This window comes from Ovis canadensis, chromosome 2 (assembly GCF_042477335.2).
Source record: "Ovis canadensis isolate MfBH-ARS-UI-01 breed Bighorn chromosome 2, ARS-UI_OviCan_v2, whole genome shotgun sequence".
Taxonomy (NCBI): Eukaryota; Metazoa; Chordata; class Mammalia; order Artiodactyla; family Bovidae; genus Ovis; species Ovis canadensis.
The window spans coordinates 157,504,456-157,522,282 of record NC_091246.1 but is presented as its reverse complement, the minus strand read 5'-3'; the positions used below and the strand labels follow the sequence as shown (position 1 = coordinate 157,522,282).

At 37.5% G+C, this 17,827-nt stretch overlaps 1 protein-coding gene across 5 annotated transcripts in view; it reads right to left on the bottom strand.

The window, feature by feature from the left end:
* Nucleotides 1-17,827, bottom strand: part of ACVR1C (activin A receptor type 1C) — an 83,623-nt gene that overhangs the window by 45,969 nt on the left and 19,827 nt on the right. For 2 of the 5 annotated variants that reach the window (XM_069577499.1, XM_069577503.1), the window contains exon 2: nt 8,923-9,153. In XM_069577499.1, coding sequence (XP_069433600.1) covers nt 8,923-9,153 — 231 coding nt within the window. Of the gene's footprint in view, nt 1-8,922; nt 9,154-9,975; nt 10,246-14,915; nt 15,035-17,276; nt 17,749-17,827 lie in introns of those variants that run through there. The other 3 variants (XM_069577502.1, XM_069577501.1, XM_069577500.1) reach the window with 3 other exon arrangements.

The window sequence follows — 17,827 nt, the reverse complement described above, 5'->3', positions numbered from 1 at the left end:
ATATTGTAAAGTAATTAACTTCCAATTAAAATAAATAAATTTATATTTAAAAAAAAGTTTCCTCCAGATATGATTCTCAAAACATGAGCTCATAATCAAAAAATTACAAAACACACAAGGAAAGTGGCCAACCAAGAATAGAAATCAGCAGATTCAAATTCATAGAAGCTGTAGATATTAAAATAATCAGAGACTCAAATATTAGAAAATATAGGGAAAAGAATTTAAGAAGCTTGAAGAATAGATACAAAAGGTCCAACTTAAACTAAATCAGTGAAGAAACTGTGAAATTTATTAGAGGGCTCACAGACAGAACCCATTATAGGGACACACACCCAAAACATCTCTTGTAACTTTTTCCAAAAAATGTAACTCTTTCATTTATTATTTGTTTTTTCACCCTACAAACAACCTCCCTCCCCTATCCTCCACCCAAAAAGTACACATTTGGGTAAATAAGGCCTTTTTTTTTTTTATTGAAATGGAAATATTCTTTAAGAGTTAATAATACATCATTTACTTTTGAAGCTGAATTTTTCCTACCAAAGTGGATTCTCTCTTAATTTCAGAGGGAGTTGTGAATGGACAATGTGCATGAGTTACTGTGAAAGAAATTTAATAAAGCCTGAGAAGTACTAAATCTAAAGTCACTGGAGTCAGGGCAAGACAAGCAGCATCTGGAAAGGTGGGTGGATATTTTTGGAGTTTAAAAGAGTTGTTTTTATCTGGTCTAAAAATAAATGGTAATAAATTAGGTTACACTACATAAAATATGTTTCTCTTGCTTAATTGATTTGCATTGCCTGTATTTAATTGTAATTTCTAAATATATTTGGTATGCTGCCTAATGAAAATAATAACATATTTGCTATTAGCAGAGACATGAAGTCCAAGCACTAGTCAAAACACAACTGTTTTTGGAAATGATTGTTTGCTTTCAAGTTTACATAAGAAAAAACCCTCTAAATATTTGTGATAATAGTTGAACTTGAAGGTCACTCCAGTGACATCAAATATACTAACAGAATAAGCTCCAGGGAAACAAGCAATTTTTTCTAATGTTATATGTCTACCAAACTATAAAATTACTTCTATCAAAAAAATTAACTCCTAAGGATTAAACCTGCATGCAATGTCAAACAAAGAAGTACTTTTTTAAGGGCAAGTGATTGAATTTTATGTGATCTAAATCAAATCTTGGTTACTTAATGGAAGCATGGAGTATCTTACACATTTTACAAGTAAGAATATTTTGTAAAATTCTATTTCAGATATGTGTGCATATGGGGGAAATTATACAAAATGTGTTTCTGTGTGTCACAGTGGAAACCTGTATGAAAGCTCCTAGTCTAAGAAGAATTAGAATCAAACACTTAGAAGGATTTTAGGAGGGCAAGAGTTTGTGACTACAGATTTCCAGGTGCTGAGTTATAAGGACACCATCAGGAAGAGGAATTGAGGAGAAAACAGTCACAAGATATATTGAGGGTAGGAATTTTGTCACAAAGAAATATAGCCAGAGCTCAATCATCATAAGCAGGACTCAAGGACAGAAAAGAGACGGCTGAAACATGACAAGAGTAGTCACGATATCTACGCCAAGTCAGCTATCCAGAAGCGACCCCGTAGTCTGGGGTGATGGCTGAAAGAGCCAAGAGGCAAGCACCCACTTGGCTTTCAGCTGCAACTGAAAAGAGAAGTCCCAGATTTTCTTCACCCTGTTCTGGTCACCTCTCGACCTTTTCTTCTACCAGTTTACTCATGAGTGTGATGCAGCGTATTAAGTACTGTAGAAATGTCACACTGTCTGCTTTTCAGAGCACATTTATATATTTCATATATGCGTGATCACATTTGAAATGGATACATTCTCTTTAGGCAAAGCAGGGGATATCAACCACACTTACTGATGACACAAAAGTAGCAAAGTTACTGGCACTGGCTGTGTCACTGCTCAGTCTGAGGGTCCCCAACTCCAACTCCTCTCCAACAGCTGCTGTTCCAAACACAGCTAATAACCACTCAGCGCTGCCTCACAGAAAGAACATCCAATACAAGATGACTGCACATGCAGTCCTACTCAACGGAATGTCAATTTACCATACCATGTCACTAAAGGAAACAAATTCTTACTTTATTAAAGAAATTTGATATCATTAAACGTCACAAAGCATTTCTTTGTAGACAAATTAATTACTAGCATACATACCTTCCCAGTTATAAGTAATCTTTGAAAATTAATCAAGGTAATCCATCATATCAGTAAAGAAATCATGTTATAATCTCAATAAATCCATGAAAATACTTGAAAATATTAATATTCATTCATGATTTTTTAAAAGACTTTCCCCAAACCAGGAATAAAAGCAAATTTTCTCAGTTGATAACAATGGTCTACCAAAACACAAACAAACCAAAAAAAAACCTTCATACTTGATGGTAAAAGAGTGAGGGCATTCCTCCTAGAACCAGGAAAAAGACAAGGATATTTACGTTAACCACTCCTACTCATCATCATATTGGTGATCCTAGTCAGTGCAAAAAAAGCAAGAAAAAAATAAAATAAAATGCATAGAGACCAGAAAGGAAGATGTAATTTTGACTGTACTCACAGACAAAATTATTCTGTATGTAGAAAATGTCAGAGAATTTTTTAAAAGCTACTAAAATATGTTATTCTCATAAGCTTATAGGATATAAGGTCAATATATAACATTAATTTTATTTTCATACACTGGCAGTTAACATTTAGAAATGGAGATGTCAAAAATACCATTTATGATAGCATCTAAAACATGCAATATTTAGAGAAAAGTCCAAGCAAAATATGTATAAGATGTACTAAGAGTAACTGAAGTAAAACTAAATAAATGGAAAAATATACTATGTTTATGGATCAAAAAAGTTAACATTGTTACATGACTATTTTCTCCAACTAATCCATACTCAACTCAATCTAATAAAAAATTCAGCATTGTTATTTTTATGAAAGTTCTCAAAATGATTCAAAAATTTATTTTTTCCACTTTTTCTTTTTTTGGCTGTGCAGCAGTATCCCGGAGTTCCCTAACCAGGGATCAAACCTGTGCACTCTGCAGTGGGACTGTAGTCTTGACCACTGGACTTCCAGGGAATTACCAATTCTAAAATGGAAATGCAAATAACTGAGGATAGCAAATCAACTTGAAAATGAACGAAGTTGGAAGGGTCATATTATCTGATTTTAATACTTACTTTAAAGCTATAATAATCAAGAGTGACATAAGTTTCATAGTGACATAAGTATAGACATTTGGAGGCCAGAAATATACCCATATACATATGGTCACTTTATTTTCAATCAAAAGGTCAAAGAAATTGAAAGGATGGATTTTGCAATAAATGATGCTGGGAACAACTTCAAATACACATGGAAACAATAAATATTCCACTTAACCTCACAAAATAACAAAAATTAAATTTAAACTAAACATGGGCTTAAATGTAAAAGCTAAAATGTTACAATTCCTAGAAGAAGCCATAAAAGAACAAATTTATGACCTTTGGATACATAAAGATTTCTTAGGACATGAAATATATGAACCATTAATAATTTTTTAAAAAATAAAGTGCACTTCAAATTTTATCTTCTACTCTCCAAAAGACACCATCAAGGAAACAAAATGTCAAAATCCATAGAATGTGAGAAAATCCTCATTATAAACCTATCAGATGAAGGACTTGTATTCAGAATATATAAAGAATCTTAAAGTCATCCATAACAAAAAAAATGAATTTAATATGCAAAAGATTTGACACTTTATAAAGAAAGAAATATAAATGTCTAATATGCACAAGAAAAAATAATTTAACATGAAGTGCTGCACTCAATATGTCAGCAAATTTGGAAAATTCAGCAGTGGCCACAGGACTGGAAAAGGTCAGTTTTCATTCCAATCCCAAAGAAAGGCAATGCCAAAGAATGCTCAAACTACCGCACAACTGCACTCATCTCACACACTAGTAAAGTAATGCTCATAGAAGATATTTGAAATAAGACTTAAAATAACAACCTCTGTTATAAAAACATCTTCATAGAAGAGTATTCAAAAAATCTCAGAAAAATGAACTCTTAAAACAATGATTACCAAAGCAGTGATACTTGGATAACATTGGAATAAAACCAAATCCAGCAACAACAACAAAAAAAAAGTAATGCTCAAAATTCTCCAAGCCAGGCTTCAGCAGTACGTGAACCGTGAACTTCCAGACATTCAAGCTGGCTTTAGAAAAGGCAGAGGAACCAGCGATCAAATTGCCAACATCCGCTGGATCATCAAAAAAGAAAGAGAGTTCCAGAAAAACATCTATTTCTGCCTTATTGACTATGCCAAAGCCTTTGATTGTGTGGATCACAATAAACTGTGAAAAATTCTGAAAGAGATGGGAATACCAGACCACCTGACCTGCCTCTTGAGAAACGTGTATGCAGGTCAGGAAGCAACAGTTAGAAGTGGACATGGAACAACAGACTGGGTCCAAATAAAAAAGGAGTACGTCAAGGCTGTATATTGTCACCCTGCTTATTTAATTTATATGCAGAGTACATCCTGAGAAATGCTGGGCTGGAAGAAGCACAAGCTGGAATCAAGATTGCCAGGAGAAATATCAATAACCTCAGATATGCAGATGACACCACCCTTATGGCAGAAAGTGAAGAGGAACTCAAAAGCCTCTTGATGAAACTGAAAGTGGAGAGTGAAAAAGTTGGCTTATAGCTCAACATTCAGAAAACTAAGATTATGGCATCCGGTCCCATCACTTCATGGAAAATAGATGGGGAAACAATGGAAACAGTGTCAGACTTTATTTTGGGGGGCTCCAAAATCACTGCAGATGGTGATTGCAGCCAAGAAATCCACGCTTTCTCCTTGGAAGGAGTTATGACCAACCTAGATAGCACATTCAAAGGCAGAGACATTGCCAACAAAGATTCGTCTAGTCAAGGCTATGGTTTTTCCTGTGGTCATGTATGGAAGTGAGAGTTGGACTGTGAAGAAAGCTGAGTGCCAAAGAATTGATGCTTTTGAACTGTGGTATTGGAGAAGACTCTTGAGAGTCTCTTGGACTGCAAGGAGCTCCAACCAGACCATTCTAAAGAAGATCAGTCCTGGGATTTCTTTGGAAGGAATGATGCTGAAGCTGAAACTCCAGTGCTTTGGCCACCTCATGTGAAAAGTTGGCTCACTGGAAAAGGCTCTGATGTTGGGAGGGATTAGGGGCAGGAGGAGAAGGGGACGACAGAGGATGAGATGGCTGGATGGCATCACCTACTCGATGGTCATGAGTTTGAGTGAACTCTGGGAGTTGGTGATGGACCGGGAGGCCTGGCGTGCTGCAATTTGTGGGGTCACAAAGAGTCGGACACGACTGAGTGACTGAACTGAACTGACTGACTGAATCATTAAGGCAATGCAAATGAAAACCACAATGAAATACCACTACACAATCACTTGAATGTCCACAATTTAAAAGACTGATTATACTAAGTGCTAAAATGTATGGACCAACTGGAACTATCAGACATTTCTATTGGGGATACAAAATGGTACAAGCAATTTGAAAACTATTTGGGAGATTAGATTTAAAAATTAAACATATAGTTATCATCAGTTCAGTTCAGTTGCTCAGTCGTGTCTGACTCTTTGCGACCCCATGAATTGCAGCATGCCAGGCCTCCCTGTCCATCACCAACTCCCGGAGTTCACTCAGACTCACGTCCATTGAGTCAGTGACGCCATCCAGCCATCTCATCTTCTGTCGTCCCCTTCTCCTCCTGCCCCCAATCCCTCCCAGCATCACAGTCTTTTCCAATGAGTCAACTCTTCGCATGAGGTGGCCAAAGTACTGGAGTTTCAGCTTCTGCACCATTCCTTCCAAAGAAATCCCAGGGCTTATCTCCTGCAGAATGGACTGGTTGGATCTCCTTGCAGTCCAAGTGACTCTCAAGAGTCTTCTCCAACACCACAGTTCAAAAGCATGAATTCTTCGGTGCTCTGCCTTCTTCACAGTCCAACTCTCACACCCATACATGACCACAAGAAAAAACATAGCTTTGACTAGACAGACCTTAATTGGCAAAGTAATGTCTCTGCTTTTGAATATGCCATCTAGGTTGGTCATAACTTTTCTTTCAAAGAGTAAGCGTCTTTTAATTTCATGGCTGCAATCACCATCTGCAGTGATTTTGGAGCCCCCCAAAATAAAGTCTGACACTGTTTCCACTGTTTCCCCATCTATTTTCCATGAAGTGATGGGACTGGATGCCATGATCTTCATTTTCTGAATGTTGAGCTTTAAGCCAACTTTTTCACTTTCCACTTTCACTTTCATCAAGAGGCTTTTTAGCTCCTCTTCATTTTCTGCCATAAGGGTGGTGTCATCTGCATATCTGAGGTTATTGATATTTCTCCTGGCAATCTTGATTCCAGCTTGTGTTTCTTCCAGTCCAGCATTTCTCATGATGATGCATTTTCTCTGCATATAAGTTAAATAAGCAGGGTGACAATATACAGACTTGACGTACTCCTTTTCCTATTTGGAGCCAGTCTGTTGTTCCATGTCCAGTTCTAACTGTTGCTTCCTGACCTGCATACAGATTTCTCAAGAGGCAGGTCAGGTGGTCTGGTATTCCCATCTCTTTCAGAATTTTCCACAGTTTATTGTGATCCACACAGTCAAAGGCTTTGGCATACGACCCTTCAATTCTACTCTTAGATACTTTCTCAAGAGAAGATGACATACATCCAAAGACTAGTAATCAGTTGTTCACAGCAGCTTTGTTAACAACAGCCCACAAATGGAAACAACCTGAATCCCCATTGTGGATGGGTGTGTAAAAAGAACAAAGCAAAACAGACAAAGGCATATTACCCAGCAGTTAAAAGGTAACAAGCTTCCTGAATAAATCTCAAAAACAGGATGAATGAAAGAAGCCAAGTGCAAAATAATCTCCTCCATAGGACTCCTCTGATGTGAAACTCCAGGAAAAATAAATCTAATCTACAAGGATTAGAAAATCAGTCTCCTGGCTTTGGTGAAAGTGGAGACTGCCTGAGGACATTTTGAGGTAATAGAAATGTGGCAGTTACATAAATGTATGTGTCAAAACACATCGAACCATACACTTGAGATGTGTGCATTTCATTATATCTAAATTATACCTCAATAAAATTGTTTTTTGTTTTTTTTTTAAGAAAGGCTGGTTCCCAACTGGACTTGAAGGTAGAATACAGGCATCTCAGTAGTTAGGCAGAATTTAGAACTGAACTGGGAAGGATTCACATCCTGACTGCACTCAGTACCTTTAATTTGCCCAGCTGTATGTGAAACATTTTGTCCTCCTAGACATTTTGTTGCACAGTATTATCTTGTACCCCTACTGACTGGCAGAACATGTTCTTATGGATAATTCTTTATTGAGAAGACACATTAAAGAGGTCATTGCCACAGACTAATATGGAGAATTTCCTTCCCCTCAGTCTTTTTGATCTTGGTCATGGGAAGAACATCATCAAATATAGGGGATCTTCATGTCTCTAGTCTACCAAAACCAGGGAAGAAAGCATATGGAAAACAAATTCTTGTATCACAATAGGTATCAAATGACTACCAAATCAAGGAAGTCTATAGAATCTGAGACAGAATAATTGTGGGGCAAAATCCAAGACTCCTAGTAGCTTTCAGGGATGAAATATTCCTCTGAGGTTGTAACACATAATAATAGATAATGCTTTAGAATAATGTTTCCCAAAGAATGTGACAAGTATCAACGGTGGTATATGAAATGATTTTATTGAAGTGGTAAACCAATATGATACTAAATAACATTAAATCACACCAGATTTTCTTCTCTGGTTCTCTTAGTTTTTCTGATTATGTATCAAAATGTCTCATTTCATGTCAGTATGTTTTTAACATGACTATCTTCTCTTAAAAAGAAAATGTAAAATAGCTACCAGAAATACAGTCAGTACATTTGTTTGTTTATTTACTTAGTTATCTTCTATTTATGCCAAGTAAACTTGTTTTTTGCATAAAGTAAATGTTTTCCAGCAAAAAAAAAAGGAGCCGCTAATTTATTAATAATAATAATATGTTAAAATACTATAGTAGAATACGGTGATATATGAATATCTGAGACTGGATAACAGTACTTTCAAACATTCATTTGTGAAGAAGGGTATCTATTTCTGTATATATACTAACATATTAAAGAAAACTTACTATCAGGACATTTTCATGTTATAAATTAGTTTTTCATTTGAATTGCTTACCTCTTTAATAGTCTCTCAAATTTCAGATTCCAGATAAAAGGCCAGATTAAGATTTTTGTATCTTATAAATTAGAATGAAGCTCCATGAAATTGTGGGAAAGGCAGCAATATATTCGCACAATAATAGAAGGTCAAATTCTACTCTGTCTTTATGCTAACAAGTGCTCTCACTTGAGTGTGGTCAGACGAAGATATGCAGAAGGCACCCATGAGAAAAAGATTCTGTTTCCATAAAAGTTGGCAATCTACTATTTTCAGTTTTGCTCTTTTTTCTCTTTTTTCTTGATATACATTTTAATTTCTTTCCTTTAAAAGGATACATAAACGTTTATATTTTATTCTAGATTCATTAATCACTTCAAAAAATACAATTCATGTGGACAGATTTCTTCAAAATTGTTATGCTGTTGTCAGTGTTTCGACAGTCTTGTACAATTTTTAAAAAATCAACCTCAGCTAGGCTCTAGAGAATTTTACCAAAAAAATAGAAAGAACTGTAAAACAGATTTTGTTATTTAAAGAAACATAAGACAGTTTGATTTCTATCATGCTTATAATTTCCCAAGAGTAAAATGAAATTCGGAAAGAACAAAGATAAACCCTTTACCTGTTGGAAGGTGCAGTGTTATGTTGTTGCAAAAATCTGTGAAGCAGCATTCCGTTTTGGTAACATTGTTGGAACTATGACAGAAGACTTGTGCATTTAATTCTGGGAGAGAGACACAGGACTTGATCACCTGTTCCTTTCCATTGGTTAACATAACAGAAGCCCAACATGCTCCTTCTGTTTGGCAGGTAAAGTTTGAAGAGTCACACAAAAGACAAACACACTTCAAACCTGGAAAAGATAAGGCAAAACGCTTTAAGATGCGAAAGTTTTCATGCAAAGAAAGTCAATCTTCATGAAAACTGAGAGGCAGTTTAATAGCACTGGATAAAACATACATGCTAAAGCTGTTACTCTCTCGGCCATGCGCTTTATCAAAAGCATTGCCCAATCAGCACTTACTATTGCTTATATTTTTATAAGCAATCTCTTCAGTTGATACTATATCTTTAAACAATTTTCTCACCCTTGGTGTAAATCCCTCCTTTTCAAACTCAACCAGCTCATTCCTAAATCAATAGTTCCTATGAAACGCTAGGATACAGTAACACAGCAACCTAAAAGTGCAGTCCAGCATCATTTGTAGAGCATTTAAGCATTGTTTAAGGTGCTCACTATCCAAACAATCCAATGTATTCTGTTCATTTACAATTTCTCCTTTAAACTTTAAAGTCAACATGCTAAAAACACAAATCTAACCACAGATAGTCACAGCTTTAAAAAATTGTGTGACTCTTTACATTTATATTCCATGATATTTTAACAGTATTGTATTGTCACAGTACCTTTAAGGCACTGATGAGCCATTATATATCCCCTTTTTCACTAAAGAATACATCTTAGAATGAGAGTCATTTGAATACAGACCATGACCTCCAGGCAAGTTTCTTTAATGAACACATCTATTCAATAGAGCAAAACACATCAATTGTAGAATGCAATAAATCTACATCAACAAAAATTAGACTTTGTTAATCTGTTCCCTTCACAAGTTTGCACAACATTCCCCACTTAATAAACACACACACACACACACACCCCACATTAACTCACATGATCAAAGTAGTAGAGTACTTCTGTTCTGATGTAAAATATCTATCATGAACAATCCAGTGGTTGTGAGTAACTTATTCAAATTTCATTTGAATTACTTTTAAATAGAAAAGTACTGAATAAGCCTTTTGTATCATTACTTAATGAAGGTTTTGTTAAATCACAACACCCCTCTGCAATAAATGAATGTCCAAAGTTTTTCCATCCAACCGTTTTTATTCAAATTAGTCTTGAAATTGCTAATTACTCAGATTGGAGCTGATTTTCTACCTGTAAAATATTTGATACATTAATGGCTATTTTTATACTCAAATTCAAATATCAATGTAAGCAATACAGATAATAATATTTCTATATAATTGCATGTGTAAGAAAGAAAAACCACATATTGATTAATAGAAATTCTCTCTTCTTTTGATAATTTTTCTTGACCAGTAAAATACTATCTCCATAACTGTTTTTATTATTACATACTAAGGGACTTACAATCATGAAATAAAATACCATTTTGTTATCAACACTGGACCAAGCATAACTGGTTATATTTATACCACTGGTTATCAATATAAATAAATACAATCTTTTGTTGATATTTATGTGCTGTGGTAGAACCTTATAATGTAGACTGATTGGGATTCAATAGAACTAGATATATAAAATGTAGATGATTTGAAAGGTTTTAAGGCACTCTTTCTGCATAAAACAGAGCTCATATAATAAAGATCCATCCACCCAGGTATCTTCTGACAGTAGAATCTCTCTCTCTAGCATCTTCTGATTCTAATTTGACAGAGACCTTCATATTTGGCTACTGCTTGCCTCCTCTGTGCCTCCATTTCCTTATATGAATGACAAGGGATTCCTCCCCATAGTGCTGTTGTGGAAAATAAAATGATTAATCTATGTGAAGCCCTTAGAATAATGCCTGATACCTAGAGAGCACTATGTCAATTAGTGACTACTAATTACTATGTAATTAGTGACTATGTCTCCTTATACTGGAGGAGTTAGAGCTAGTTGTTCTATGAAACAATCAGAATACATTTGTAATTCATATAGGAATGATTGAAAGAACTAGGTACACAGACCATTGGAAAAACATTACAAAGAAATGCATCTCCTTCATACTGCCGAGTGAGTTGAATGTTCTCATTCTTTTAATGGCCCAGGCTAGATCCCAAATGATGACACAGCAGGATGATCTGGTGATGGTATAGATAAAGAGTTCAGGAAAAGATGAAGGTTCCAGTCCTAGCTCTATTGCTCCCTTGCTGATTGACTTTGAAGAAGGTCTTTAACCTTACAGGGTTTCAATGCCTTCCTCTGAAAATGGGAAATGAACCAGGGGAGGGGCAGTAGGTCCAGAAATCCTGAAGTTTCACTGAGTATTATTTATTTTACGATTCTATTAAATTACAACTTATGGAAATTTACAACCACAAAGTATGGAAAGCTCTTTTAAAGTTAAAAAAAAAAACCCACCCTACTGTGGTTATTCTTCAGCCTCATACTTCAAGCATTTGAAGTTGGGAAGAATAAATGTCCCAACACATAGTTTCGAACCATTTGTTACTACATTCCTCATCAGAGTCTCCCTGAATTTTTAATTTCCAGGAGAAGCGTAACCTGGAAATCAAGGCACATAACTTAGGGATATGGGTCCAGTGAGTGAAGACAACCATAAGGTCCTCAGCAGCTAAACATACGCTAGTCTCATATGTGCTTATCATTGCGTACAATTCCCAGTGCAACCACAGGAGTTAGTTGTCACTCTCTCCATTTCACAGACAATGAAATGAGGCTCAAAAAGATCAACTGACTGAACTGATGTGTCAGTCATTAGACTACCTAAACAATGTTGTTTCTATCCTACCAAAGCTGATATTATTTTAAAAACAAGATGAGTACAAAAATCATCTTCCCACCTCACCAGTTTCTAGCAATGGTAGATGAAATATAACTTATTATAACATTTATATTTTATATATAAGAAAATAATATTTTACTTTTAGAATAACATATAGTTCTCATACAGCAAAAACCAATTAAAATTACTTAACAATGGACAATTCAGATTTTTATCTTTATTGTTCAAATAATCTTTTTAAACAAATTCTACCTATTTTTTTAGAACTGCTGCTGCTGCTGCTAAGTTGCTTCAGTCGTGTCTGACTCTGTGCAACCCCATAGACGGCAGCCCATGAGGTTCCCCCATCCCTGGGATTCTCCAGGCAAGAACACTGGAGTAGGTTGCCATTTCCTTCTCCAATGCATGAAAGTAAAAAGTGAAAGTGAAGTCGTTCAGTCGTGTCCGACTCTTAGCAACCCCATGGACTACGGCCTACCAGGCTCCTCCGTCCATGGGACTGAGAGACCGGTGGTCAAATATCCTGTGCCTTACATCTAGTATAAATAACCTTACCTTTCAGTTGGTTTAAGTGTTTTTCAAGTGTAAGTTTCTAAGTATACCTAATCATACTTTCTCTTGGAAGCATTACTGGCTCCTTATAGCAATGATTACAAAATAGTTCTTATCAAGGAATAATGTAGATACTCACTGAATGTTTAACAGGCTATAAAAATATCCCTCAGTTTAAAGTAAAAGGTACCAATCAGAAGAATAATACAGACCAAAGTGATACAGTTAAGTCATAGTAAGTGACAGGTGACATGTTTACTTTAAATCCTGCACAATGGAAAACACTGACAAAATTGAGAATTTATTGATGATAATGGCTTCAAACAATTGCTAAATGTCCTCATTTACTCTAAGTCAATTAGCTCTACTGTATATCACTGACAGAGAACAAACAGCAAACTAAAAAGAACCTAAGATGTGTATCTAACACATAATCTACAACATAGTTAATCTTGCACATAGTGAATTGGTGGGAAATAAAAAATGCAAGACTCAACATAGAATTCTAGTGTTTCCAGTTAAAACATAGGTTGCCATTAGAGACAAGACACGTTCATATTTTGTTTTTTTAAAAAACTGACGTTAATTGAGTCAATTGCACTAGAATATTCTACGATAGGATAATCTGTTAGCAGACAACAGGCCAGACTTAACATTTATTTATTTTATACTTTCTCATTACACTGTACTTGAGTCATACAGAAAGGGATAGCAAATGAAGTTGAAGAAGAAGGTAATTACCCGTAATAAGGAGGCCTATTAGACTTTTCCCCACAAGGAAGATTGCACTTTTCTTGTGTCTCCTCCCACCCTTTTAATTATCCTCTTCTTCCCCCTTTTTGCCAATTAGTCTATAAAAGCCAAGACATCTGTTACCCACAAGACATCTGTTACCCACATGAAACCAAAGGATGTGAACATTCCTAATCAACCAGAAAATAAATGTTCATCCATATTTACACGTGAGGGCAAGCATATCCTGGCGTCTGGAAATGCAAAAAAACATCAGATTACATAAAAGAACCAAATGTATCACTTGTGTTTGTGTGCTATTCTTACTCATAATATTCAGTGGGGAAATATTAGTTGTTTTGAATTAGATACTCTTTTCAATAAACAGATTTCCTACATTTGGGGGCTGTATGCTAACACATCTATCGGCCAGTGCCTTACCTAAATTTCTGATACATGCCCTTTCTTCTTTTCCAGAAATTAGTTGATTCAATGTCCCTAATTTGGGAGTTGGATATTAAACAAAATATTTTTTTCATTTAGAAAACTGTCTCAAGTTTGACCTGCTGCCTTTTATCATTTGCAACCTTCTGAGTTAACAAAAGAATAATTCAAGCTCATCAGTGTGCTGAATATGAAAAGTATAGCAGCAAGAAAGCCAGGACACCCAGAATTACTGTCTGCAAAATAAAGCTAGACAGGGTCAAAGGCAACCAGGCAGGGATCTTTCTTGTTTATTTCTTTTCAAATTTTTATTTTCTTGTCATGTAGTCATTTCAAAGTATTTGCCTTTCTTAATGGCAAGAAAGAATAGAGAAAGAAAGTAGCTTTAATAAAATACTAGTTTAGTTTAGTGCTAAGTCATTTCAGTCATGTCCAATTATGTGCAACCCCATGGACTATTAGCCCGCCAGGCTCCTCTGTCCATGAAATTCTCCAGGCAAGAATACTGGAGTGGCATTGCCATGTCCTTCTCCGGGGATCTTCCCAACCCAGGGATCGAACCTACGTCTCTTACATCTACTGCTTTGGCAGGCGGGTTCTTTACCACTAGTGCCACATGAGAAGTCCCAAATGCAAACTTTTTGGCCAAATGACCCTTCAGCCGAAATTCAACTTCTAGAATTCCATTTGCCCAGATATATCCAAAGAAATTCAAAACTCCTAAAATATTGTACACCAAACACAAAGGAAAATTATTCCTTTGTGCAAGTGGCTATTATGTTCCCTGTTTAAGAAGGTCTCACTCTCCTAACTGAGAAGGAATGGAACTATCCTAATAGGAAAGATTCTACCCAGTACAACTGCTTTCACCTCCAGTTGCAAGGTTCAGTTTAGGAAGAGTCCAGCACATCTTGAATTTGAGTACTTGCTGCTCAGAATATCCTCAACCCAAATCCTGGGTTCAATGCCTGGATCAGAAAGATCCCATGGAGGAGGGCATGGCAACCCACTCCAGTATTCTTGCCTGGAGCATTCCACAGACAGAGGAGCCTGGATGGCTACAGTCCATGGGGTCGCAAAGTCAGACACCACTGAGCGACTAACACACACAAAAAGACCCCTCCAGTTTTACAGCCCTTTGTTACTCTGAGCTCATTCTCAACTTAAGTAACTTTAGGGTTACCGTATCTATGACAGACAGAAAGCTGGGGTTACAAACATGAGCACCCAGTGAAGGACAGGTTTGCATTCCCAGATTCACACATTGATATTTCAGTGGGTGAGCTGATCCTACCAATTTATAATCCAACAAAACTTCTCCAGTCAATATTAAAGGTTATCTTACCCTATATTTATCCTATGAGAATCCATTGTTCTTTCCAATGTCAACATGATATTTGGGAGAAGTAGAGGAAATTTCAAAGCCTCTCTGAATTGGTGTAGACATCAAGATTCGATTAATCCCTAAAATCACAATATATACACAATTACAACTTTAGACTTTGACTATCATCATGTAGTGAAGAAAAGGACTGACTCTATTTGGAGTCTCCTATAGCAAAGCATGTCAAAGAAAAGGTTGTTCCTAATCACAAGACACGTTTCTTCTGCTAACGTCCCATATAATTCTGACTTAAGTTGAGAAGCTATTTTTTTACTTTGGCAGCCTAAGTGGCTCTTTATCAAACTTTTATTTGAAGTCCTGAGATCTGTTCTGTCTCCTTAAGGGAAGACTAATTCTCAATGGATTCTAATTACAATCCAATTACATTGAATAAAACAAAATCTACAATTGTTACTATAACCTAATAGGCTAGAAAGTCTGGATTCTTCCAAATCCCTGAACGTCATTTCTTATAACTAAGGCTCCTAGACCCACTTGTCCCTATTTTATGGCTCTAAATAACAAGTTTCTTTCCCACATCATGACCTTGGCACTATCGAGTCACAGTTCCTCCAAAAAATTTAAAATAGAACTATCATGTGTGTGTTCTCTATGCTAAGTCACTTCAATTGTGTCTGACTCTTTGCAACCCTATGGACTGTAGCCTGCCAGGCTCCTCTGTCCATGGGATTCTCCAGAGAAGAATACTGGAGTGGATTGCCATGCCCTCCTCCAGGGTGTCTTCCTGATCTAAGGATAAAACCTGTGGCTCATTATGTCTCCTGCATTGGCAGGCAGGTTCTTTACCCCTAGAGCCACCTGGGAAGCCCAGAACTATCATACAATTAAGCAATTCCACTTCTGCATATTTATCCAAAGAAAACAAACATACAAACATGAAAAGATATGGGTACCCATGTTCACTGCAATATTATTTACAATTGCCAAGATAGCGAAAGAACCTAAGTGTCCATCAACAGATGAATGCATAAAGAAAATATGGTATACACACACACACACTCTCACACACACTGGAATATTACTCAGCCATAATAAGAAATGAAGTCTTGCCATTTGTGACAAGCATGGACCTTGAACATTGTACTAAGTGAAAAAAGGCAGACAGAGAAAGACAAATACACGATTTCATCTACATGTGGAATCTGAAAATAAAGTCTTATTATAATATATGCTGATAAATGTAAACTAGATTTTTTTAAAAGGATATTGTATTAGTTAGGGTTTTCCAGAGATACAGAACCAGTAGAACATACATACACATACATGTATACATATATCTATTAACATCTATATCTACAAACAGAGAGATTCAGTTTGAGAAACTGGCTCACTAGACTGTGGAGGCTGACAATTCCAAATCAGCAGGTTAGGCCAGCAGGAAGGAGACCTAGGGAAGAGTGGATGTTGCACCTCAAGTCTGAAGATGGTTTGAAGGCAATTCTTTCTTCTGGAGACCTCAGTTTGTTTTCCTCATAATGCCTTTAAGTGATTTGATGAGGCCCACCCAGTAAAGGAGAGTAATCTGCTTTACTCAGAGACTATTGATTTAAATGTTAACCTCATCTTAAAAATAACTTCACAGCAATATCCAGACTGGTGGTTGACCAAAAATCTGGGCACCATGGTCTAGTCTAGTTGACTTGTAAAATTAACCATCACAAATATTTACTATGTATCAAACACCATGGTAAGAAAGGAGGCAAGGAGAAGAGCAAAAAGACCATTCTCTAAATGAATGGCAGTGTTAAAGGACATTACTGCTGCTGCTGCTGCTGCTGCTGCTGCTAAGTCGCTTCAGTCGTGTCCGACTCTGGGCGACCCCAAAGACGGCAGCCCCCCAGGCTCCCTCGTCCCTGGGGTTCTCCAGGCAAGAACACTGGAGTGGGTTGCCATTTCCTTCTCCAATGCATGAAAGTGAAAAGTGAAAGTGAAGTCACTCAGTCGTGTCGGACTCTTCGCTACCCGGTGGACTGCAGCCTGCCAGGTTCCTCCGCCCATGGGATTTTCCAGGCAAGAGTACTGGAGTGGGGTGCCATTGCCTTCTCCGAAAGGACATTACTACAGTGTGCTAAACGGAGCCAGAGGTGGTATACAGTGTATTAGGACACAGCGGCTGAACGTTACTTAATTCAGCAGGGGAGGGGGCAGGATAGATAGGGGAGGCTTCTTTGAGGTGAGTCTTGAGGAACACAATTATTCTTCACCATCCCCAGTCTCCCCGCGACCCCCGCCGCCATCACCCACCCCCATTCCCCCCACACACCCCCACCTCCGCCATTCAGAGTACCTGTCCCACCTCACCCTCTCAGCAGTCCTCAAATTAGCTTCCAGTCAGTCCCACCAGACTGGGGAAACCACGGGCACTCGTCACCCACTGGACAGCGGGGAAATAGCTCCTCTTGTGAGGTGAAATACATGGGCACTAACTTGTCTCCACTTTACCGATATGTTCCTGCAACACCCACTCTGCAGATGGAACTCCATTCCCAGTCCAAGCATGTTGGCGCCCGGAGCACCACCCTCCCAAGGCCCCTCTGGACTCTGGTACTATCTGGGAAGGTTCGGTGACCTTCCCCAGAGTTGCAGTTTGGGGGTCGGAGCCCTCCCCCAGCGCAGGGCCCGGGAACTTCCACCTCCTGTTCGCCTGGTGGCTTTGCAGGTCCTCCCCGGGGTCGCCGGGACCCGAAGGGTGGTCAGCCGGGCCTTGGCGTGAGTGAATTCCGGACCGTGTCTGCTCAGCCTGGCTTCTCCCCTGCCTGCCCAGTCTCAGTCCAGAGATGCCTTCCCGGGGATCCCGGGTGCCACCTAGCGGCACCAGAGAGAAGATGCCGGCTACTTTTTACGGGAACCAT